This window comes from Sardina pilchardus, chromosome 16 (genome assembly GCF_963854185.1).
Source record: "Sardina pilchardus chromosome 16, fSarPil1.1, whole genome shotgun sequence".
Taxonomy (NCBI): Eukaryota; Metazoa; Chordata; class Actinopteri; order Clupeiformes; family Clupeidae; genus Sardina; species Sardina pilchardus.
Window position 1 is genome coordinate 8304320 of NC_085009.1, and position 24601 is coordinate 8328920.

Sequence of the window (24601 nt, forward strand, 5' to 3'; positions counted from 1 at the left end):
ACCAGACATGTGTATGTCTATGGATACAACAGTTACATAAAGATGTATTTATTTATCTATTTATTTATTATTTATTTATTTATTTAAACAAAACCATACCATGATTATTCGACAATAGCTTTGATCATCTTATTAAAATATCCTGATATGTGAGTGAAATAAAGTAATCTAACACAATTTGAGATGTTGTAGCGCCATCTCATGGTATTAAAGAGAACTTACAAAAACTGTAGGCTAGTGAAACCAACGAACTTGTTCGTGGTAGGAGGATGCTGCCCTTTCCCATCTAGAGTAGGTTACCTTAACTTTAAATTTGATAAAGGATTTTTATAGCCTATAAAGGTATATTGTTGAACGTCAAGTGGCACAACTGGGCAATACAATTACAAAACAAAAACAAAAAATACTAGGCTACACCTCTCTAAAAGAACTGTGGACACGATTCTTCAGGGTGTGTTCTCTTGGCTATTCTATAAATCAAAGTTCACATGATAAAACAATAACATATCTTGAATGTGGAATTACTTTATACGTACTGTAATCTGATTGGCCAAGTGCTGCAAGATGCGTCGCCTATGGCTTGTCACATGATAGAAACAGGAAGCGGCACGGGATCATGAGTCTGTACGGTGGTGTAGAGGGGTAAGTAACTTAACATTTAATAATAGACATTTTACCGCAAGTGTTGCAAGACATAGTAGCCTACTACTACGGTGGACTTTTGCTTTATTTCTACCAGTTTCAAGCAATTTCATAAACACGGTTAAGCGAATCTTAACACATCGATCACTCTAGTGCCGCAGTTGAGCGAAAAGGAACTGCTGAACGCTCTTGTTAGGTGATATAGCCTACAAAGACCATTTTAGTGTATCTGACCGAGTATCTGTTGTTGTGCAGCGGAGGAACACACTCCATTGCACTCATCGTGGCTGACGATGGGAAGGTGCTTGCAAAGACCGACGGACCTAGCACAAACCACTGGGTGAGACGGCACATAAGGCTCCATTCGCACTGTTCCAGTTAGTTTCAGTGGGAATTTAGGTTTTCTGTCAAAATATCATCTGGTAAATAAAATGCAACCATTGAGATTTTGCCACCTTGGGGTGATACCATATGATATCTGGCCCATGGACTATTTGTAGCCTACATATGGAATGTGGAATAATGTTTGATAAACTAAATTCCTAATGATTCACACTCCTGCCCAGCTCGTCGGGGTGGATAAGTCTATTGAAACTATCAATGACATGATTCAGAGGGCCAAAGTTGCAGCAGGGCTGGACCCAGACACTCCCCTCCAGGCACTGGTGAGTAATTGCCCTCCCTATCAGTGTTGTTGAAGATGGATGTTCTTACCTCACATGCCTCTCATTTAGTCTTTTATACACCCTCCCTTCCTTCCTCGATCCTCGTCCTCACTGATCTAGATAAAGAATGATGGGGCGGCAACAATGGGATAGTCTGTCCAGTGTTAGTTATAGATCAGTGGGAACAAGCCTCGAGGACTGAGGATCGAGGAGAGAGTTTGAGAGCCACTCGATGTGTCTACCTCATATGTCTCCTCAGGGCATGTCCTTAAGCGGCGGGGAGCAGAAGGACGCCATCCAGAAGCTCATTGACGAGATGCATCGGAGGTTTCCAAAGCTAAGCAAGAGCTATTACATCACCACTGATGCCATCGGAGCCATCGCCACTGCTAGTGACCGTGGTATGGAACCTGAACTCGTAGCCTAACTCTTCAAGGTTCTTCAAACATTAAACCAGAGTCTACTATATAGACAACATACTTTTAGACTGAACTTCAATGTAATAAACGCAAGCACAGGATACAATGAAAAATTCTATGAATACACTTAATTTATACAGTGCTTTTCAGGACACTTAAAAAACGCTGTACATTTCTCAAATAGACACATAAACACAAAAAAAGCACAATGGATAAAGTTACATAAACACGCAGATGGACTAAATGAAATAGTAAACAATAAAACCTGCTGTGCTGCTCCCATAGGTGGGGTTGTAGTGATCTCTGGAACAGGATCGAACTGCAAGCTGGTGAACCCTGACGGCTCTGAGGTGGGGTGTGGAGGCTGGGGCCACTTGATGGGCGACGAAGGCTCAGGTAACCATGGAAACTAAACTCTAAGGTGAAAGCATTCTGCGCAAAACATTCTGCGCAAAACAAAATGGTATTCAAAGCGAATAAATGAATCATGCGAACACCTTTCTGTGTTTCGTTTAGCTTTCTGGATCTCCCACCTGGCTGTGAAAACAGTGTTTGATGCCAAAGACAACTTAGTCAGTCCACCTCATGATGTCGCATGTGTTAAGAAGGCCATGGAGGAGTACTTCCAGGTAACGTGTGGAATTTGAAGTGGCCATTAAATGATGTGGTTAATAGGACAGTTTCATGGTCTTTTGGGTTACCTCCAGGTGTCTGACCTGATGGGCATGCTTCCCCACCTCTACAGAAACTTCCAGAAGTCTCACTTTGCTGGATTCTGCAAGAAAGTGGCAGAAGGTAAAACTAATCTTCAGCCATCTGAAAGATCTTTTTTTTTTTATCATAGAGGGTATACAGGTGCAGGTTGTAAGTACATCTAGCCAATTCCTTCAAACGAGTCAGGATTCAGTAACGGTATGCCTTGTGTCCACATGTCCTAGGTGCTAGTGCTGGAGATGCCCTTTGTCAGCACATATTCACCCAGGCGGGCAGAGTCTTGGCACAGCATATTGTTGCAGTCCTCCCCAAAGCCCAGGAGGTAACTCTTTATTATTAAATCTTCTGATGTAAAACCCTTATCCACAAAATAACTGTTTTATTTGCACTCAGCCATGCCTCATGTTTGACCCCGAGGGTCAAATTCCCTGTGGCTGCACAGTATACAATGACTGCATGCATTGCAACAGTATTTGGAAACATCATTGATCTTGCTACTGACGAGGATCCAGAAGGATCTGGTATTATACTGCCTAGTGACCACCAGGCAAGTGCAGCATACTCTGGGGGCTGGGGCATGTCCGTGAGCTCCCATGTACATGCCCCCCCAGAGTGTGGTGCTGTAGCTGCCCGGCTAAGTGAGCTGCTGGCTGTAAACGGAGATCTATGTGCATACTTGCCGGATTTCCTTCTCCTTTAACTGCTCTGCTGTCCTCCCCCCCACGCAGGCGCTGTTCTCAGGGCAGCTGGGACTGCCCATTCTGTGTGAGGGAGCCGTGTGGGGCAGCTGGGAGCTGATGAGGGCCGGTGAGTTAGCCTTTGTGTCAATGTCAATGTCAATTTATTTATATAGCACTTTAAAAAGCAACCACAGTTGACCAAAGTGTTGACAAAAGTGTCGTCACTTTATTACTGCTACTGCTCCTTTTGTACTGTAAGGTTCAGTTGCATTTGGGTCTAATGTCCCGTGAAGTTAATTCTGAGATGCCAGACACCACTGTTGCGTGTCGTTAGGCTTAATGCAATGAAACACAGATGAAGGAAGATGTTTGCTTGATGACCCCAGTGAAATGTCCTTGAAGGCTCTTCTCTTAGTGATGTTTGATAGTAAATATGTTTGCTTGATGACCCCAGTGAAATGTCCTCGAAGGCTCTTCTCTTGGTGATGTTTGATAGTAAATATGCGTGGTCGCTTGATTGACCGCTGTGGGAATTCCCCCATCACTAGTAATGTAACACCTTTTCACCTGCGTACTAGCATGCTTGGTGTAGGTGGCGTTAGCAGTATAGTTTGGTTTTGTAACACGCTTTGAACGTCACGCCATCTGCGTCATCACAAGTGACTACACCAGATATTTGTGCTGGCATGACGCAAACTAGGTTCGATACCGAGAGTAGCCTCAGGAGATGCACATGCTACATGCTGCACCTGTGCAACTACACAAGCGCGCACACACACACACACACACAACAGGAAGCCGTGGAGCCATTGTGGTTTTTGCGTCGGCAGGTTTCACTGAGGTGTTGGCGCAGGCGAAAGGGTGCGGTGGAGGCCACTTCCGCGGGTATAGCCTGATGACCTTGCGGCAGTCGTCCGCCCTGGGTGGCGCCAAGCTCGGCGCGGAGAACATCGCTGCCATACTTCCACTGGACTACGCAGCCAACGTCAACGTCTTCTACAAGCACTCCTTCACTGAAGAATCTCTGCAGGAGACAGTAAAATCGCTGTCTTTAAAGCAATGACTGGTGGGCTGCAAAGATTTTCATTGTGATCACAGAATCAAAATGATCACTTGATCTAGTACCATGAGCATGCCCTTTGAACCCTGGGTCCTGTACTGGACATAGGTGCTGGCCAGAATATTATTCAGCAAATGATCATGAAATGACATGAAGTGATTTGTAACAAATCTGAACTGAATCTGTTTGTTTTGATATTACTATTATTATTTTTGTATTTTCTGAAATGGATGCATGCTCAGAAACTGATACTGTTATAAAACATTCTTAAAGGTCCCAGATAATGGATGAATTGAATTGCACTGTGTTCTCTGATGTTAAAATAGTATATATTCAACTTTGATTTAAAAAAATAAACTCAATTGCAATTTTACAAGAATAATTAAAACCATATATTTAGGCTGGGTATTGAAATGGTCTGTTTGACTAAATGGCGCCCTCTTTGGCAACCCCAATTGAACTTCAATGGCTTTGCGAGGTCTGACATCACAAGCAAGCAGTTTTGCTGAATCGCCCGTTTTTTAGTGTCTATTTCTAAGTTCAAGATTTCCATATGAAGGAGGGCACAACCATGCCTCATGTTCATGATAGCTCTTTGTTTATGCACAACCTCTCATAATTCATGAAAACCAAGAAAAAAAGTATTTCCATTCTCTGGGACCTTTAACTGTAACCATTTGACTTTTATATTGTATAATTTTTTTGCTTCCAACATTATACAAATTTAGCCTATTGGGATACCTCCCGTAGAGATATCAAGTAATGGTAAAATAATAGTTTTGTTTATTTGGTAATTGTTCCATTTCATATGTATTTATATCAAATAAACTGTTTACATCATTTTTGTGGCTGTTGAATGGTTATTTAATAGGGCACAGGTGTTTGGGCTTCAAAAGACTCCATAAAGCCAAGGAACAGTCACTAGAAAATAACAGCTTGTCTGGAATGGCATTATCATGATAGAATGTTATGACATCATGACTTGTGGCCAAACATCTGAGCCAGTCACAACAGGCAGCAAGTCCAAAGCATTGTGACCTCATTGCCCCAACATTCTATTCAGGCCTCTGAGGGTAAAGTGAATGCCACTTTAAATCTATCAGACCTGAACTGGATCTTTTATGGACTATGGACTTCCTAGGAGTGCAACAAATCAAAGATTGAGAGTGTCCATATCAGTAACAACTTGATAGATGAATTCCAACTTGAAACAGTCGAAGGTATGGCGTAAACATTTGACAAACCTATTAATTATCTCTGTATAACTAGCCAGTTCTGATATTAATATAAGATAAATCATAGTAATACTAATTCCCATGGAAGCTCCAAATTGTTACTATGGACCTTCCCAGTAGTCTAACCTTATCTTTCCAAACAGATCAGATGACATTGTGTACTTAAAGAAAATTATGATCACTTAGTATTAGTATACTGTAATGCAAGTCATACTTACTGAGAATACTAATGTGAGTCATTTGGCCATGTACATAATCAATATTTTCTGATTTAAATATGCGCATGTCCCACTCAATACTCCGTACAAAGACTGAGAGGAGATTTTTAGAAAGTGAGCGTTCCCCTCTGGTGCCCTCCTACCATCTATCTGGGTCCTCATGTCCGTCCTCATGGTTCTGTCTCTGGGTCTACCCACTCTCCTCCTGTTGATGCCCCTTCAGCCAGGAAGAGTGCTGCAGAGCACCCAGAGGGCCGACTACAAGCCCTTCACCGAGGCCTCGCTTCAGCTGTACCAGTTCCGCTGCCAACCGCAGAAGAAGCCCACCCCGCCCACTCCACCACCTAAGGTAAGCAAAAAACATTTTAAAAAGATAAGTCATATTTACACAGTGGTTTGTTACTTAAAAAAACAACAACAAAAAAATCAGTAAGGATGGCCTATGGGATGTTATCCTCATAATTAGACAATAACCTAGTTATACCTACTCACCAATTATTATAATGAATCCAACATGGAAGTTTGAATCTTCAAAGAAGCACCAGTAGTTGAGCAGAGATCTGGCTCGGCCTGTACAGTATCATACAGAGGAGTTGGTTATGAATTCCTCTTATGTGCAGAAGGGAACTGGGCCTCCATGTTAGATGCAGACTAAGTAGTTTGCAACAGAGAAAGAAAGAAAATCAGAGAAAGTGTCTCCACCTTACTGGTAGTAGATTTCTTGGAAAAGATTTCTTGGATAGTCAAAAAGGGCCATTGGTTGGGCCATAGTTTCCCTCCTCACGTAAACAGGAAGATGGTGCCCTTTTGTCCCTTTTCCGGTGTCATGCCATCTCTTCCTCTTTAGCGTGCCCACACCAGTCAGCGTCCGCCCGCAGATTCAGGCCTTTTGTAGACATCAACAGAGACTAGCCATACAGATTTATCCTTGTTGCTGTTTAATAGGAATTTAGAGGACAGAGATCAGATCAAAGGTCTCCTTGCTTTTTTTAAAAAATAAAAAAAAATCATTTATTTATAAACATTTATTTATAAACCTTTGATTTTATCTCTGTCCTCTAAATTCCTATTAAACAGCAACAAGGAATTTAGAGGACAGAGATCAAATCAAAGGTCTCCTTGCTTTTTTTTCCATTTATTTAAAAGTGTCCATTTCGGCTGTTTGTGAATGTGCTTGTAGGTTGACGAGGACACGTGGGCCAAGTACCGCAAGTACTGCTACAGGACCACCAACAGTGTCTATGGATCCTCCTCCTTCACTCAGGTGCGTCTTGTCCAGCACCGTTTGCATTAGAGTCGCTCACAGCTGATGAGGGAGAGAGTGTTCAAGGATGCTAGACAAATGCCATGTCTTGACACCAACAAAAATACTATTAAGCTGAACCTTTAGGGGTTTTTTTTTCCACTCACAGAAGGGGAAGTCCCTAGTGGTTTCTGTCCTGGAGAAAGACCGTAAGGAGCAGCAGACCCTCTCGGCTGCCAACGCGAAACCCTCTGCCACTCCCCCTCGAGCAGGGTGCCAGGACACCACCGTGCCCCCTGCCGAGGGGAGCAAGTCGACCGCTTGGACCTCCTCGTCCTCTTCCTCCGGCACCGGCCCGACCAACAACCTCTCGTCGGCTTCGTCTGCGTCCGCCTCCGCGCTCACCCCCACCACCTCTCTGGCCCAGCAGCCGCACACCTGTGCTGGCCCCGCCGCTGCCTGCCCTACGAGAAGCGACATCAAAGAGGCATGGTCAGCCGCCGCCGCCGCGCCAGCTAAGGAGGCTGCGCCGGTTGCCAAGGAGACTGCGAAGGCCACAGACAAGCTACCGCAGATTGGCAGTGGAGAAGGTAAAGCATGGCACATGACCTATGACCTATGACCTCACACTGGTTAGAAATCATGGCTGTCACCCTGCACTCAGGCTGTAATATCCCCAGCCCCCTCCTCCACAGATCTGTATGGAGTTGACTATGCTTAAAAAGGTCAGTCCCTCCTCGCCCTAACCCATTAATAGCGAGCGATGACGCATTAAAACCCCCATGTGTCCTCTACTACTTGGCCAAATTGTCAGAGGTACCATTTGGCAGATCTATGGCTATGCCAAGCCCCTATGGCCGTCATTTAGGCCCTAGTCCCATCATTGCCTAATAGCAACCGGACACATAAAGACTCAAAGCCATAATGACATCAAGGGTATTCTGAGCAATCATCCCACCCTACTGACTGCCCTTCTATTAAATGGTGTGTTATGGACCAAGCCCACAGGACTGCATGTTCCTTACTATTCCTATGGTACAGATAGATCTGGGGAAACTTGTGAGCAAGACTGTTTTGTGTGCTTCCCTGGGTAACGTGGTCTGTAAACATATTAGCTGTGGAAATGAAACCGTTTGAGGAGGAAGTAGCGAAGATGGAGATTGTGAGTCTGAGTCACTCTCCGCTGATAGTTGACCCCCCGAAGGGCCTCCTGTGATGAGTTTTCACTCTGGATACGAGGCTCTGCGCCAAGTCTCCCAGATAAGACAAGCACACTGAAGAGAGGCAGATGTTTTGTGATTATGGTTCTGCCTATCAAAGCGCTGAAGATGGCTCTGACTTGATACATTTGGCTTGGTTTTGCTCAGCAGTGAAACAATAAATAAATAAAGCTGTTTTTTTTCGAGACTGAAGGCATTTGCTCATTGAGTCACAGCTCTGCCTGTGATTGTGTCGTTTAGGTGGTGTGGCCCAGCTGCAGGAGCAGACAGACAGACCCAAGACCGGCGCCCTGCCGAGGACCTACGAGGACTTCCTGTCGGACATGTGCCACTCTGTCCGGCTGGAGCGGCTGCTTAATCAGCGCTTCGCATCGCAGACCGCCACAGTCCTCAAAGGTACTGCACACAGCCTCTATGCTCCTCTCATTCAAGCAAAAAAAAAAAAATCATGTCATGTCTCAAAATTATCCAAAAAAGGGATGGATATATATATATATATATAAATAAGGAATATCCAATAACCATTACATATTGGGGTATATTGGATATATATTGGGAATAACCAATAACAATTTTGGATATTTGGTTCCACTTGATTTTTAAAAGGTGTGCTTTACAGTGTATTGTGCAACTATTTGAACATAATGTGTAAACATGAGGTCAACAAGCCCCATGTGTGGGAAAGAAGTGAATCATTGCATGTAGACATGCTTGATTATTGCTCTTCAAGATATTTGAAGTTTGATCATGCTCCACAGACCAAAAGGTCATGTGAGGTCTTTGGACCTTTCCCACGTTTACAACCAGTGAGTTCAGGACATGTGTTTGAATGACGGGTCAAAGGCTGCAAGCACCCATCCACGGTCATCCACCACCAGGGGGTGCATCAGTCCAGCTCACCTTTAGAAAACAGGTGATGATTGCCTGAGTTTGCCAATACATGTGTGTGTTGTCTGTTCTGTAGGGAGTCAGCCAGAACACACCACCAGCTACAGGGAGAGTTTCCACAACCTCCAGCAGGACAAGAAGCCCTTGAAGGCGGTCACGGTCAAGCTCCCTAAACCTGAAAGAAAACAACGGTACTCACTTCCTAGCTTTTTGGAAGTCAGATAATAGCTCATTTAGTTACAGACATGTCCATCAGCTTTACCAAACAGTACTAATTAGAGCACTAACCACCATGACATAAGGGATGAAACATAATTAACTTACTGGGATGAAATGTACTCAATTTAATCTTTTAGACTTCCCCTACTTTTACAATGCGGTTACTCGAGTGTGGTGCCATCCTTCCCTCTCCCAGGAATCTGTACTACGTGTCGGAGTATGCAGACAAGTTTGGCTTCCTACAGCGGACATTTCCTCCAAGCATGTCCCTGAACACCGCTCCGGTCAAAGTGGCGCGCCCACAGCTAGCCATCCAGCGCACGGCCCCTTCGGCACAGTGGTTCCTGTGCTCCGAATACATGGCTAGTTTCCGCAACCCGGTAAGGTCAAAACATACAAATATACACACATAGAAAACCCTGTAGAGACAAAAATAATACATTTCCTCAGGTGATAGGCAGAGTTGTAGTGCTAAATAAATAATGCAAATTAAAGATTTTGGTTAACAGTTGCTGCACCTGTTGTAGACTTTTGTGGGTGACAATCAAATGCATAAATAAATGTGTGTAGCAAGGGCACCAGCAGGACTAGATGTTATGGTACGTGGGAAAAGCTAATTAAATGTTTGAATTGAAAACTCAGCAAAACTGGAGTGAAACACCCTCCTTGGTGTGAGATGATGTAAGATGTCCAAAGTGGCAGTTGCGTGCTTAGTCCAGACCTTTAACTGGACATCCATGTTTGGCCTCTGTTTAACTTGGCTGTGGGCCACGAAGAGGCAGAGGAAAGGTGCAAACTGTAAGACCAAAACTGTCTTGGTTAAACAAACATAACAAAAAAAGAGCGATCTAAAAAAATGGCCCCAAGCGCACTTAGTTTTTAGGCTGCTAATAAAACTTGACGAATGTCCAGTTTAAGTACCTTGTCCAAATAAAAGGAGTGCTGGATGCCTGTGGTCATGACCGATGTCTTTCTTCCTCAGAGCACCGTGGTCAGGCCAAAGACATGCTGAATCTTGAGGATCTTCTACTAGATGCTGATGGACCTCTATCACAACCACCACCACCATAATCTTCATCAACAGACAATACATCGTGTCAAGATTTTTAAGGTTTCAGTGATGTTATTTTACGTAAATTAAACAAAATCTAGGCCTTTTTTCGTCTGATATGCCTTTCAAATTCAACCGGCGTGTTTGTGTTAGGGTGAGGGTAATTAACTTTAACCTAGGCAGTGGTATGCAATCCTTTGAGAAAACAAAGCCAGCAGTTTGATCCACCGATGAGGGAGTGACCAACCCAGCAGGGCAAGTGATGAGTCCATTTCTGATCCTGATATCCACAACGCAGTTGTTCAAACGTAAACTCTCCAATCAGCTCAAGCAGCCAATGTTTAGTCGCTAATTAAGATTCTTGGCGCGCTGCCAGGGTTGGAAATTGCCTCTGGGAAGTTTCACATTAGGGGCCGATGTCCTGGAATAACAATGGCCGACAGCTCGCTGGGCCGGGCGGGCGTGCGTGCGTCAGTGGTATCTGGAGGAAACTATGGCAGCTGACGTTCGGGCCAGAAATGGCATCACAGTCTGAGCACTCGGGGAGTGGGAATGGTCTTGGAGGTCTAGCGATGCTGGTTTTGGACGAGCGAGCGCTGCGGTCGACCCGGCACGGAGCAGCTCTTCACTCCTGGTGGCTAATGACACCTTTCCAGCAGCACTCTTCACAGCCCGACGACGCATGAGATCGTTCACCTGTGTGTGACATAACTGCAGCGGCCAAAATAAACAATGACTTCTCAATGTTAAGAGCATCAATATTGTAGGTCACCACCACCACAGCACAAGGTACATTCACGTCACAAGTCATTTTCTCTGGTGATGATTTTTGGAGGTTGCCTAAAGGTGTAGCCTCCACAAGAAAAGTACACATAATTACTAGATACACACACCATCTATACAGGTCTCATTATATCAGGAAATATCAGGCCACTGAAAAACGTAACAAAATAATTGCAACAAAAACAGGATCAGTTGAATGTTGATGATGTCAATACCATCCATCCATACAGTTGATTGTGGACTGTATAGTTTTCTAACTAGAATTAAAGTAACGGTCAATTAAGATTTACGAAGTTACAGCATGGAGGGCTTAAGAGTCAGTGATCTCCTATGCCGTATTATTTCTTGTAGCTGTAATCATCGGACATGAAAGTACTGCTTTCAGCTAGTCATTACCTGGCCCGTGACGACTATGCTCCAATGCTACGTTTCACTCGATATTGAATGGTATTGAATCTTCAACAGACTTGAACAAGTGACCAAACAAAAAGACGACGATACAAATCACCTGCGCTTTTCAACTTTTATTTGTCTTTTTTTCTTCATTTTTTGAAATGAATTTTCATACTTTTTTTGTCAGGATTTCAACTCAAATCAAAATGCGATTCCATGGGAATTTTCCCAAAGCCTTTCCTTATCAATCCGCCCACATCAAGAGGCCAACCAACAAAACACGTTCAAACAAACATCCAATCACCTGACCCCCTTCCCTTCCTCTCCCGCTCCCAACCGCCTGGCCAACAAACCAAACAGAGGACACGGCTACTTGAGACGGACATGACAACTTTCTCCCGAAAAAAAAAGGACAAGAAAAGAAAACAAAAGAAAACAAAGAAAATAAAAACACTGCAGAACATGAAACCCTGATTGAGCAAATACTGCTATACCACAAAGACTAACATGATCTGTCTTTTTTTTTGTAATGTTTTGTTTTTCGTAACTCATAAAAGCGCGAGAGGAAAAGAATTGAGAGTGGGTGAAATAACATCGATCTACTCCAGAGTATTATGTAGATAGAGTGGCTCCAAAACAAAACAAAAAAAAAAAAAAATGAAAAAGCTCCGTTGGCCACTGTTCCCCTTTGTTTTTTTAAACATACTGAACGGATACTTTAAGAAAAAAAAAAAAAAAAAAAAAAAAAAAAGGCTTACAGACGAGGTTCCCACCCAGAGCCTCCCGATCCAAGGCTTCCCCCCATAGCATCATCATCTGCCCCCCCATCCCCATTTCTCAAAACAAGTATGTGTCTGTTTACATGTATGTTTATCTGTGAGTGTATGTGTGTGTGTATGGCCACAGTCACCGTGGTCACAAGAGTCTCTGTTTGTGTGTGTGTGTGTGTCTGTGTGTGAGTGTGTGTGAGGGTGGGAGGGGGACCCTCTAATATTTCACTCCCGGGACAAACTCCTTCGCCTCGGGGTTCAAGCTGCTCTTGCGCTGTGTGGAGACAGAGAGAAAAACGAGAGAGAGAGAGAGAGAGAAGAGAGGGAGAGAAGAGAGAGAGAGAGAGAGAGAGAGAGAGAGAGAAAAATGTTAGTCTTAGATCCAAGCATTCCTGCAGTATTTTGTAACCGCTGGGATCAGAGCCAAGCAAATGAAGTCTGAGCCCAATCTAAGGTTCCACCATGAGAGTCCTGCGACATCTGTGGCGACGGGGACGCAGCGGAACGCAGCTGCACTCGGGGGAACGCCGAAGGCATTCTGACGTGGGAACGCTAAACCGGAGCACGCCGCTTTGAGATTCTCCAGCACCACAAAATTGCCCCGACCGATTTGAAGTGAAACGGCAAACGCTCAGATGTACGGGATTTAAGGCCAACAATGCCCACTGGCGGGGGCTGACACGCGTCAAATGACGTCAATGTTTAGAACTCCACTTCTTTTAACGGAGCAAAGCCCACTGACAGCCAGTGACGACACAGTTCATAAAATTGTTCTAAAATTGTTCGCGAGTGTCAAGTATCATAGACGGGAATGTCGTCGCCAGTGGACGTTGTCCTCTAGACTCCGTTCATCTGGATATTACAAAACTAGTGTGGTGTTGGCTCTGGCCATCAATATAAAATCAGACCGCATATTACTTCACTATCCATCCTTCAAATAAATAATAATAGTATTTCATATAATAATAATAAAACAAAATAATAATAATAATTATTATTACTACTACTACTACTACTATTATTTTCCTCATTTCAAAGTTTTCTATATTTTCTGCGAGAGGTGAGGCTCCTGGAGACAGCAGAGGTTTCCCACTGGGTATTAACTCTCCGTGGCATGGAAGCCTCAAGAGGACTGGAGCTCACCGCGATGTCCTCCTGGTTTCCGTCGTTGACAGACAGACCGTTGAGCTGCTGTTGGATCTGGCCCACCGACGGGAGGTCCCTCGCCGGGATGAACCAGTCCTGGTCCTCCTCGTCCAGCATCTCCTGGAAACAGCGCTCCAGGAACTCCTGCTCCAGCAGCTCCTCCTCCACCTGACCAGGGAAAGGGAGAGGGAGGCGGACACGGGGACGGAGAGGGTGAGGGAGTGACCAAGGACCAAATGGGGATGAGGAGGATGGCAAAGGTGGGGGGCAACATGTTGTAAGCAATGTTCAAAGTAACTCCCCAAAATGAATAATGGTAATAATATCAAATATCTTATCCATAAACAATGAGTTGATGATTTGAAAATGATGAGTCGTCATATTAACAAAAAGCTAAACATACGAACCAAACTCTGAAACAGATATTCATTAACTGTGAGGTCTAGAAGTATGATCTGTGCTGGCAGTATGAATGTGTACACGCACACCAATATGAAGGCATGTTTATGTGCACTGTTTCCTCACCTGCCGATTGTACTCTTCCTCGTTCTCCATCCACATGTACTCGGCAAAGGGGTTGGACTCGCCCTCTGAATGGCCATTGGCCACCGGCTCTTTGCCCTCCTTCCCTGGAGCCCCACCCCCCGGCGTCTTGGCGACCTCTGGCCCACTCATCTCAGCTGGCTCTGCGAGAGACCAATGGAGAAAACAGACTCAGCGAAAACATAACAAGACTAGCACATCTCCACAGATATTACTTGCCTATGTCAATACAATACACACACGCACACACACACACATGCACACACATGCACACACACACACACCAGGGTCAGTCAAATTCTTGTTCATGTTAGTTGGGTAGCTTGTTATTTAAGCCAATCAAATGAAATGACTCAGAGGGCCACAATGATTTCTTGCAGTGACACGTCGCCATCACCATGCAACAGGCCATTCTGAAAATACCTGACAGGCTTACAAAACCGAGCTTGCAACCCACACAGACCCAGCCAGAAGTCTCAAACAAGACTACACCTAACCCTGCTTGAAAGAAAAATAGACTGTGTGTGTGTGTGTGAGACGTGTGTACACAAGTGATTAAGACTAGCGAGGTTCAAAATTCCTCCTGAACACCTCAGGGGAACCATGACCTCCATTCAGGGTGGAAACAAAACGTCTCGCTCCATGAACAGGCTGCACCATCCTCCACAGATACTACAAGAACATGCTCATGTGCGTACACACACAAACACACACACGTCACACACACACACACACACACACACACACACACACACACTCACTCTCTTTCTCCCTCTCTCACACACACACACACTCACACACTCAATGGAATCAGTGTGACACAGCAGAGACCTCAGAGAGCAAATCAGGGCTGCCAGCACAGACACACCCTGAGCAGAGAGCACACATTGGTCCGTGGTGAGGGCTGTGCTGACTGGAGCACTGAGCTGTGCCGAGTCTCGAGGCATTCCTGCTCACCTCGATGGAAGATTTCCACCCGCCTGACGTGCAGTTGTTCTCCCTTCCTTCCTCCCCCATGCCAACTTCTACAGTCTCACAGGCACGAGCGCACAGCGCTCTTGAACGCTCAGTTGTGCGTCTATTGGATGTTCCATGTTGTCATTCGCAGCAGAGCCCTTCGTGCTTCTGTGTGGCAAGAGGGCAAATGCTCGCGCTCTTACTTTGGCGGGCCAGAGACTGGTCGGCAGAAAATGATGCCAGTGTTGTAAGTTGGTGTATTGCAAAGAGCAGTAAACAAAGGTCGGTCCTAACTAAGCAATCGAACTACTGTTTACAGTCTGGATATCAACACAATCAACAGATGAACACAGTTGAAAGCAATGGGAGAAACCTGAAAGTTACATCATCGTTTTTGTAGAAACAGTTTCACCTTTCATCTTTACTACTATGGCCCCTTCAAGCTCCTGAAGCAGAATTTGAAAACGTTGTCCACCCTGTAATCATTTGAAAACTTAATGGGAACAGCGAATCCGCAAACATCTGAAAACAATGACAAAGAAACGCATGTTCCCTTTCTGATCGGACCTGATCAGTCAGATGTTTATTTACCTCTCCATGACTCACTTCAACTTCTGCTGCTAGCCTATCAGTGGTGAACGCAACACTGCAGACCCAGATAAAAGCTTTACTAGCCTTGCGGTCTTTGGTAGCACCTGTAGTGCAGTCGAAAGTCATTTGACAAAATTGTGCAAAATAGTCTTGTGATTCGTGCAAATGGTCATATGCCCTGCACTTTAGGTGGCCCCAGTACGGTCTAGAAGCAATCAAGAGTTTTTTCTTGAATTTCCCCTTGGGGATCAATAAAGTACCCATCTATCTATCTATCTATCTAGATATACAAGCCCCATGACAACTCTTGCTGGTCATATAGAGGCCGGGGTAGATTGCTCCGGATTGGTACTGTGACCTGCCTGTTGTCTGCTTGGCAGTGTCCCTGTCTGGTTCTAGTTGTCCCTGTGGCTCGGAGGCGTTGGCAGGGAGCACATTTCTTTTGGCAAATGCTGGATATCACTAATCCTCTGCACTCCAACCCCTCCCTCCCTCTCTTGTTCCCTCCCTCCATCAGAACAGGTAATCCAGCGAGGAAGAGGAGCAGACATTGCACACTAAGTATGGACATGAATCAAACCAGATACAGTCAGATTGCTCAATGTGTGTGTGTGTGTGTGTGTGTGTGTCTTCCAATTTCAGTTCACCAAAGACTAGGCCTGACTCATGTGTGACATTTAAGAGGGGGTGTGTGTTTACATCTACATGTCTGTGTGTGTGTGTGTGTGTGTGTGTGTGTGTGACATGACAGGCAAGAGATCACTGGAGCCATTGAACACATCCATCAGCACTGACTAAGACAAATTAGGAAAAGTGCATTAGCAACACACACACCAACACTCAGTCCATCCAAACACATCTGTCCTTCCTTTATGCACACATCTTTGTCACAGATCCACCATTAGGCTAACACATAGGCTAGTGAATTTTGACCCCTGCCCCCTGCCCCCCCCTACAAAAACATCACTCAGCTCACTCTCTGAATGTTTCACACTCACCCAATCTTTCCTCATTGTCTCCTCTCAGACAAACACATACACACACACACACACATACACACACAGAAAGGTGACCGCTGCCTCTCTTCCACTGCTCTCTCCCCTCCCCTCCCCTCCCCTCCCTCTCTTATGACACAGGAGAGTGAGCTGGAACTCTTGTTGCATAAGCACAGGAGGAGGGAGGGAGGGGGAGATTATAAAAAGCAGCGCACTTGGCTACGTTCACATAGGGCGACGGGCCCGAGCCACTTTACACAACACCCTCATCCAGATTCCCTCCCCTCCCCTCCTCCCCTACCCGCCTGCCCCGGGATGAGGCCTGGGCCGCACGTCATCACAGCTGTGGCGGCGGTGGCAGCGCTACATCTGGGTCAAACTGATCATGTTTACCCTCTCATTTCCACCCTTGCAACACTGTTTTCACAAGGAGCAATATATTATTGGGGTGTGTGTGGGGGGGGGGGGGGGGGGGGGGTGTAAGACAGACAGACAGACATTGATTAAGGAAATGGCAACAAAGAGAAAACGGGACCCCTGAAATAAAGATGGACCTGATAAATTGACCGTGGGCCAAGACATTTTCCGCATTAAAAAAGTAAACACCAGACGCAAAGACGCATTGCTTCTCTGTTTCCAGCAGGCGACACTCAATTTACAGTGAGAGTTTTCCACGTATGAAGCCAATATTTCACACGCCAACTCCTTGACCCAACCTTGGCCAAAAGGTGATCCCAAGCCCACCTCAGGACACAAACAGACAGACAAACACATACCTCCCCTCCCATTTCCCTGACGCATGGTGCCACCTGAGCAGATCTGGGATCAGTGTGAATATTGCTCTGAGGATTTGAGTATGTGCTAAAAAAAGGCTGCCAAGCCATTTGCTGGGCTGTGCCCCTATTAACCCAATAAGTGTGTGTGTGTGACGACACAGTAACCATCGTTCTTGTCTGGTGTGACACATAGTGAGGCTGCTGGTGCAGGGTCTAACATTCTGCTGACAGGGGATCAATTATTAACACAAGATGAGGCGCGCACACACACACACACACACACACACGAGGACACTCTGCTCCAGAACACAGACACTTTCCAGGATGCTCTACTACTTTGGTGGGAGCTTAACAGATCACCCCCATAAATGTTCTTTCTATCCCCAGAAAGAGCGAGAGGAATATGAGGGGCTCAATATGCAGGCCTAGGCTTAACAAAGCCCTACAGACGCCACACAACAAACATTTATAGATAATAGCTAGTTGTTCAGCCCAAGTCCACTAGACAAGACTGTAACCTATGCTTCACTACTCAAGATCAACAAAAGCGACTTGAAGTGAATTCTAATATTGGCTCATGGGAGTCTGCCTGACACAGGTTTGTTTCAGTGCAGAGACATCATCTGCTAGAGCCGTGACACGAGGGACACACAAGCTGACCAACACCACCACAACAATCATCTCCTTAACTCACCCCAGCTACTGACCATGCCATGTCAGACGCCGGAGGGAGGCAGGGATTAAAAGCAACAGAGAAGGCTAAACGCAGTGCCGGGGACAAGGCCTTCCCCGCATCTCTAATCCAACCTGTATTCATTAGCAGCTTAAAAAAGGCAGGTTAAGACCGGTGCGGGTCACAGCGATCCAACCTGGGAGTCTCTTCAGGTGCTCAGGAGCGGTTGTGACTCCTGCTCCCCAGAGGAGCTAGGCCACAGTGCAGTACCCACAGGCAAGGTCACATGCCGAGAAGGAACGGAAGCCAAAGGTGCGCAAAAATGTATCCCTGCCTATGATAAAAACACAAAAGGAGCTCACCTTGAGACGGAATTCAAATGCAAATTTCACAATGTAAACATTCCGCTAGGAGAATGCCTCTCGACTCACTCACCAGGTATAACTGCCACTCAACACCTTAAGGGCCTCTAGGATGAGATATGGTTCAAGTGACAAAAGGGGAATGTAAGTCAAAGTTCTCTCACACACAAACACAGACAGACAGAGGGAGAGAGAGAAAGAAAAGGGACACAAACCAAATTCCAGGCTTCCAGTTAATGGTGTCCTTCATTTGTACTCAAGTCGTTTTCTCAGTTGTTTTTACTAGTTACAAAGTTGTCGTAATTCCCACTTGTTAGCTCGTTCGGACCTCAAGTTTCAGTTTACCAGAAGGCTGCATCCAACCACATAAAATATAAGCCGTTTATGAGCAGTTTGTTTGCTGAGCTATTTGTTTCTCAGAGTATCCACTCTATCTGGTGCCATGCTTCATTTCAAACTAGTATTGCTATATCTGGTGTGATCACTAACAACAGACCAGTGCTAACAGACTGTAGCATCTTGTACTTACGACCTGTTAACAAGTGGAGCACATTCAACTCCGCTTTTACTAGGACGTGACGTCATTCACATTCACAGTCACCAGTTACACTTAAGCCAGCCTTACACTGTACAATTTTGCAAAGATTTGGAAAAGATGTTTGAGAGACTTGGGGTCTGCTAAATTCCATAACCATAACCATAACCCTCTCCTCGAGGCAAGACAATCAAAAGTAGTGACATTTGGATGACCAAAGGTTAGCAATGCGATATGCAGTCCAAACAACTTCAATTACATTCAACTGAGTTATACATTTTATTCATAATACAGATTATTTGCTGCTGTGGTTGGCTTTGGCCATCTAAGAACTGCAATTAGTGAGGTTAACCATTTTTTAAATGTAACCCACCTGACCACTCAGGCAAACTAATAATCCCACCCTTCCATTCAAGGAATACTCTGGATCATTCACATTCAACCAACTAAATCAAAATGTCACTAACTTTACAACTTCACTTGTCATCACTGTTCTGCTTAAATCTGTCCCACGACAAGTCTGACTTCACATCAGAAAGACCACAGAACAACCCCCCCCCCCCCCCCCCCCCCCCCCCGAGCTAAACCACCAATTTGACACCAACTCAATTGATTTTCCATTTACTTGAAATCTCATTTGAACAGTCGGTGCTGGCAATTATTCTGATAACAGCTATAATACCTGGCCATTGGTGTTCTTAATAAAGCGAAGGTGTGTCAAGACACAACAAACCAAAAACAGAAGGCATTAAGGGGAGGAGAGGGGGCACCCCCCACCACTCCTACTCACTCTGCCTATGACATAAAAACCTGCAGGTCAAACGGACAAATGTTCAGTCGGCCAAGTGGGCTGTTGGCATGCAACCCGAGGGCTAGGGGAGCTTGCCAGCAACTAGCAAGGACAGGAGAGGAGGTGGGACAGGAAGAGGGAGGGAACACATGCGAGTGAGAGAGAGATAGAGATAGAAAGCGAGAGAGACAGAGAGAGAGACACACACACACAGCTATGGAAACCAAAGAGTCTGATAAACAGCTCCTATTTCCAACTCTACTGCTGGAATTGTGGATCACTGCCAACCAGGTGTGAGATGCCGAGGAATCTGATGCCCGTTCACCTTAGTTGTACCTAATGTATCAGGGAGCCTGACAACGGAGATAAAGGATGTAAATACAAATGCATTATTGGCGCACAGATTTGGCCACAAGACCAGTCATCAACAGCCTAAAATGTAACGCACCACTACAACAATGCCGCTCTACTGGTCTCAATCTCAGGTCATACTGACAAACCACAAATTGCCTGATACGCAAGTGGGCCAATGCGAAAACAGCTGTTATGCTGGCCTCAGTGTCAGGTCGAATAAAAAAAAAAACTTTGATAACAGGAGAACAGAGAACACTCTGGTTTTCAATGTCGCCGCTAGACAAGTGAGACTTGGCGAAACAAAACACAAAACACGTGTTGCGATCTAAACGAGTGTTCAGAATTAGATGAATAACCGACCAGCCAGCGGCTGCCTACCAAATACAGTGTATTAATAAGCTTAGCTTCCATACAAAAGAACGGTTAGGTTACATAATTGCATCGCTGTGTGGCGAACAGAGATACAAAAAAACTTGAAAATTACGCGTTTCAATCAGCAACAATGTGACAGCGCTGAAACATTAGCTGCTACAAATGGACCAAAGCAAACGTTATGTAACGTTATGCGACGCCTAACTAATTATGGATTTCAGCTAGCATACGGACGTGCACCTGGAAATAACCATCCAGGACACTAAAGATGAGGTTCACTAACAGTTGTTGTGCCACATACCTAGGCTAATAACATCAATCCGTCATTAAAATAGTATACGTCAACATTGGCTTTAATTCACCCACAAGTCCAAAGAGCACTGCCATTAGTGTGATACACTAAACAAAGTCATAGTAGGATGCTACACATACGAGCTAACTTGGCTACTCGTGTTGACGTACCCCCAAACTAACGTTTACAAAATTACGTGAACGTTACCTAACTTTGCATATTCATCACAAACACAACACAAATGCAATACTTCACATGATACATCTAACATTTGACCAACATAACTTGGTCATTGTAACAATAACTTTTCCGAGCTAAAAATGAATAAGTGGTAACTTGTAACGTTAAAACGACGTATGGTGTCGTTCACATAGCTTGGATGGCTATCTAGGTGTAACGTTAGCGTGCTAGATTCAGGCAAAACTCCAAATCCCGCAACTGTGTTACTACTCGAAAAGGCAGGTTTTCAGCTGTCAGTATCTATAATATCGTCTCCCTCAATAACCCCATTTCACATAGGACTTTACATGTCAGCAACACATTCGTTAGTTAGCTGGATAGTATACTTTTAGATCTGACAAAGCCTTTTCCATCAAGGTTAACTGTTGGCTGCAACAGGCCGCGATACACATATGATGGGGGGACACAACTAGCTGGCTAACGATAGCATGTTAGCTGGCTTTCAACTGCCTCCGTTTTTTTTGTCTAGAGCTAACGTTGACCAAGTGCCTTTCAGAAGATAGCGGATATCTATGGAGGACCAATGTAACAGTTCGTATTTTTTCACTACTCCACTACGTGTTCAGAAAGACGCCATAATTTATGAAAATATAGAAACTAGGTAAATTCCTGACCCGATGTTAGTGACAACGCACGATATAACAATGGCTAACCAACGTTAGCTAACATTAACATGCTTCTATCCAACAACAAAGTAAAATGCTTCAACTGGCAAACTCATTTAAGGCTGACAATCGACTAGATTTACGTGATCTGACTTAATTAGATTACTAACGCCTGGATACATTGCCTAACGATATTTTTAGTGGACAAAGAATAGCCAACGTTAACGTTACTGCACGATTGAATAACGTCCGCTACATCTAACGTGAGGTCCAGGCTTGCAAAACAAACATGGAATCTGGGGAGATATCATAGCTAACAAATACATCTCGATTGCAGTGCTGACAACCGACGTTTGGAATAGCTTAATATCATTACCTGGCATGTTTTATCTTGTGAGGTTCCTCAAAATTACTACGAAGCTTATTCCAAACAACGTGTGGCACGGTAATTCCTTCACTTGCAGCAGGACAGCTACCGCTAGCTAGCGTTGGCTAAATGCATTATGGACACGATGGTCATGTGGTCCCAGCTTAAACAAACATTCAACGTTGCCACCTCCTCCTTCGAATACCCCCCTCACAACACGCACACATGCGTGGCTTCCTCGAAGAGAATGGCACATTTCTTCCACATAAACTCAAATTATAAAGACAATTGATAATACAACAGACACATAACTAAGCAAATATAAATGCAACGAGTGAAAAGGCAAGATATGACTGGCTTAAACTTAGACAATGTGTGAAAGACCAGAAGGAATCACCCCCATCGACTTGCACAAAACAACGCTGCTGTCCTTTGTCGTGGACAAGCAACTTCAGATATACCTCACCAAGAAAATCCTTAGTAGCCTGCATGTGCCATCTCCCATAGTGTTGTCAACATATGCAAGATCTGGGGAACTATAAAGGCAAAAAAGTTCATATTTTGCTAAATGCTTCGGTTCAAAGAAAAAATATGCATATGAAATCGGCCTATGTTTAACATTTGCACTCAAATAAAATGGAAAATGCACGTTGAAACCGCATTAACAGTCGCATACCTTTTGTGAAACGTTATTATAGACTTAGACTATCTGTCATGAAGCTGTAAATGGGCTACTCACCAAGTTCAAGGTATAAACAGCGATTTCAACCAGAGGCAGTTATTGCCTTGAAAATGACCAAAAGCTGCACTTTTGGTCCGCCAGATGACCAAGAAGAAAAGGATGACTAAAATAATAGAAATCTGTTACAATTTATGCAAATGTACCCCTTTTCTTTACAGTTTTGTCCAAACAGCTGCGCATTTGTTAAAAAAAAATGTGCCACAACGGCAAGCAGGAAACAGTCACGTGACCACAATTGTGCAAGTACACACACTGATTGGTAGTTTTACATTTCAATCAACTTGGATATTGACATCATTTTATTACAACCATAATACAACACCATTCACAGAGACAATGTTATGATATCATAAAGTATTCTATTTCATTTGTGAATTATGTATTAGGCTAGTTATTATGCGATGCATGTGGCAAATTATCGAATTATTCACTTTGTTCAAGGTCTCCAAAACCTTAGACTGAAACATTAGGCTACATTTTTGTGCGCCCTACTAGTAGCCTATTTGAAATTGTACCTCCTCGTGCGTTTCTCGGCTGTCTCAGTTGTTAACAGCTGTTTCACAACGTTAGTCCACGTAGCTATAGCCTACTGCAGCTAGGCTGCTCTAAACTTCAATCCTAACTAAATCATTCCTTTTCTAGAACATGTATAGACATTTTTTTTTAATGTAAACAAAATGAATGACGACAAATGGTTAACAAACACAGAGTAGCCTAACTGCAAATGCTGCGCCCTGAGACAAGGTAGGCTGTTTAGCCCACCTACAACGACTTGCCAACACCTCTAAACTCGCAGTAGCTGCATTGAATTATGTGTCCATCAAGTGGCGCTCAACTCAAATGTTCTAACCTTCCGTAACATGCCGAGCCTATCCAGTATTTAGCATCACACCACATCATAATATTGGCACAAGTATGCAGTCTTAAATACAGGCCATATAAATCTGGCCTTTTGTGACAGTATGATTGTGTTTTTTCCCTGACAATTCTATCAAGCCCGAGGAGAGAAAAAAATGCTTGAAAGCAGGCTGCAATCACAGTCAAAGGCTGTTTTGTCGTACTGCTCATTCATACTGCCAACCAGATACGGTTATTCAGACCATTATTACTACTTGTGTGACAGTAGGTCACTCCTGCAATGCACAAGTGTTGTTTAGTTTGTGTGTGTGTGTGTGTGTGTGTGTGTGTGTGTGTGTGTGTGTGTGTGTGCATTTTCTTCCAAGCTGTCAGCTAGACACGTGACTCACTGAGACTTTTCACTGCATGACATGACCGCTCAAAGGCAAGATCACTTAAAAGTAACGCTACTAACAATACCCCGACACTCTCTGCGCTCCCAACGGTATAGTGGAAAGCCTGGAGGACTTCTGGATGTAATCCTGCTTATGCCAACACAGGACAGGCAGATTTATACTCCCCTAGCTGCTGAGTGAGTCACACTGAAAACAGTATGCCACGACCTGGATGACTGCTGGATGAATGTGAGTAATGGCACTTTCCTTCAGCTCCAGACAACACAGGCAAGGGAAGAGGGGGGCCTCTCAGCAATATAACCCCATATAGAGGCCATTTATTATAGTCGCTGCGGGGAGCCTTGCCTCCTTTCTCATTCCCCCGTTACCTTGTTCTCTCATACAAACTACCTCCACCGTTGCTGACCACCCCACTCCCTCACACACATGCAAGCGCTTCCATAGAGTATATACACGAGCATAAATGAAAGTGGATGGCCCCTAAAACCTGAGCAACTACTCAAAAGTACAAACAATTTTGTCGTATTTCATATTTCAAATGTTGACTGGTGAGGAGGGAGAAGAGGAGGGAGAAAAGGAGGAAGGAGGGGAGGGGATATGATGGTGTGTCTGCGCAGAACTGGCAACTTCTTCCCACCATGTGACCTGTGGCCACTCAAGGCCCAAACCACTCTTGGGGTCATGGAGGGCGCACAGCGGGGTCTGAGGGCATAGTCGGGGTGGGTGGGGGAGAACAATGTTGATCATACATCTAAATGAAAAATGTAAGGTGTGTGTGTGTGTGTGTGTGACTGTTTTTGTGTCTATG

General features: G+C 44.6%; 3 protein-coding genes and 1 long non-coding RNA gene across 6 annotated transcripts; 2 read left to right on the forward strand and 2 right to left on the reverse strand.

Annotated features, from left to right (window-relative positions):
• Positions 1–601: 601 nt before the first annotated feature.
• Positions 602–5014, forward strand: nagk (N-acetylglucosamine kinase). The gene is made up of 10 exons (XM_062516869.1): positions 602–642; positions 898–982; positions 1209–1307; positions 1567–1708; positions 2012–2122; positions 2243–2355; positions 2434–2521; positions 2665–2762; positions 3169–3247; positions 3951–5014. The coding sequence occupies exons 1-10, from the start codon at positions 617–619 to the stop codon at positions 4181–4183; spliced, it is 1074 nt and encodes a 357-aa protein (XP_062372853.1). The 5' UTR covers positions 602–616; the 3' UTR covers positions 4184–5014.
• On the reverse strand, positions 4008–7185 carry LOC134060238 (uncharacterized). 2 transcript variants are annotated; one of them, XR_009935148.1, is made up of 5 exons: positions 7044–7185; positions 6841–6939; positions 6126–6567; positions 5777–5977; positions 4008–4144 (listed from the first exon to the last, which is right to left on the reverse strand). It is a non-coding gene; the product is annotated as an uncharacterized LOC134060238 (long non-coding RNA). The 2 variants fall into 2 exon arrangements; XR_009935147.1 differs by having other exon boundaries at positions 6841–7054.
• LOC134060235 (uncharacterized) lies at positions 5285–10349 on the forward strand. The gene is made up of 8 exons (XM_062516868.1): positions 5285–5400; positions 5857–5982; positions 6814–6897; positions 7046–7466; positions 8337–8492; positions 9061–9175; positions 9400–9583; positions 10186–10349. The coding sequence occupies exons 1-8, from the start codon at positions 5374–5376 to the stop codon at positions 10213–10215; spliced, it is 1143 nt and encodes a 380-aa protein (XP_062372852.1). The 5' UTR covers positions 5285–5373; the 3' UTR covers positions 10216–10349.
• Positions 10350–11546: 1197 nt separating this feature from the next.
• On the reverse strand, positions 11547–22740 carry LOC134060237 (polyadenylate-binding protein-interacting protein 2B-like). Of its 2 annotated transcripts, none has more exons than XM_062516871.1 (4): positions 22538–22740; positions 13872–14032; positions 13344–13514; positions 11547–12474 (listed from the first exon to the last, which is right to left on the reverse strand). In XM_062516871.1, exons 2-4 carry the CDS (start codon positions 14019–14021, stop codon positions 12418–12420), a joined length of 378 nt encoding a protein of 125 aa, XP_062372855.1. In that variant the 5' UTR covers positions 14022–14032; positions 22538–22740; the 3' UTR covers positions 11547–12417. The 2 variants fall into 2 exon arrangements, with proteins under 2 accessions (XP_062372855.1, XP_062372854.1); XM_062516870.1 differs by lacking the exon at positions 22538–22740 and adding an exon at positions 21808–21944.
• Positions 22741–24601: the final 1861 nt, after the last annotated feature.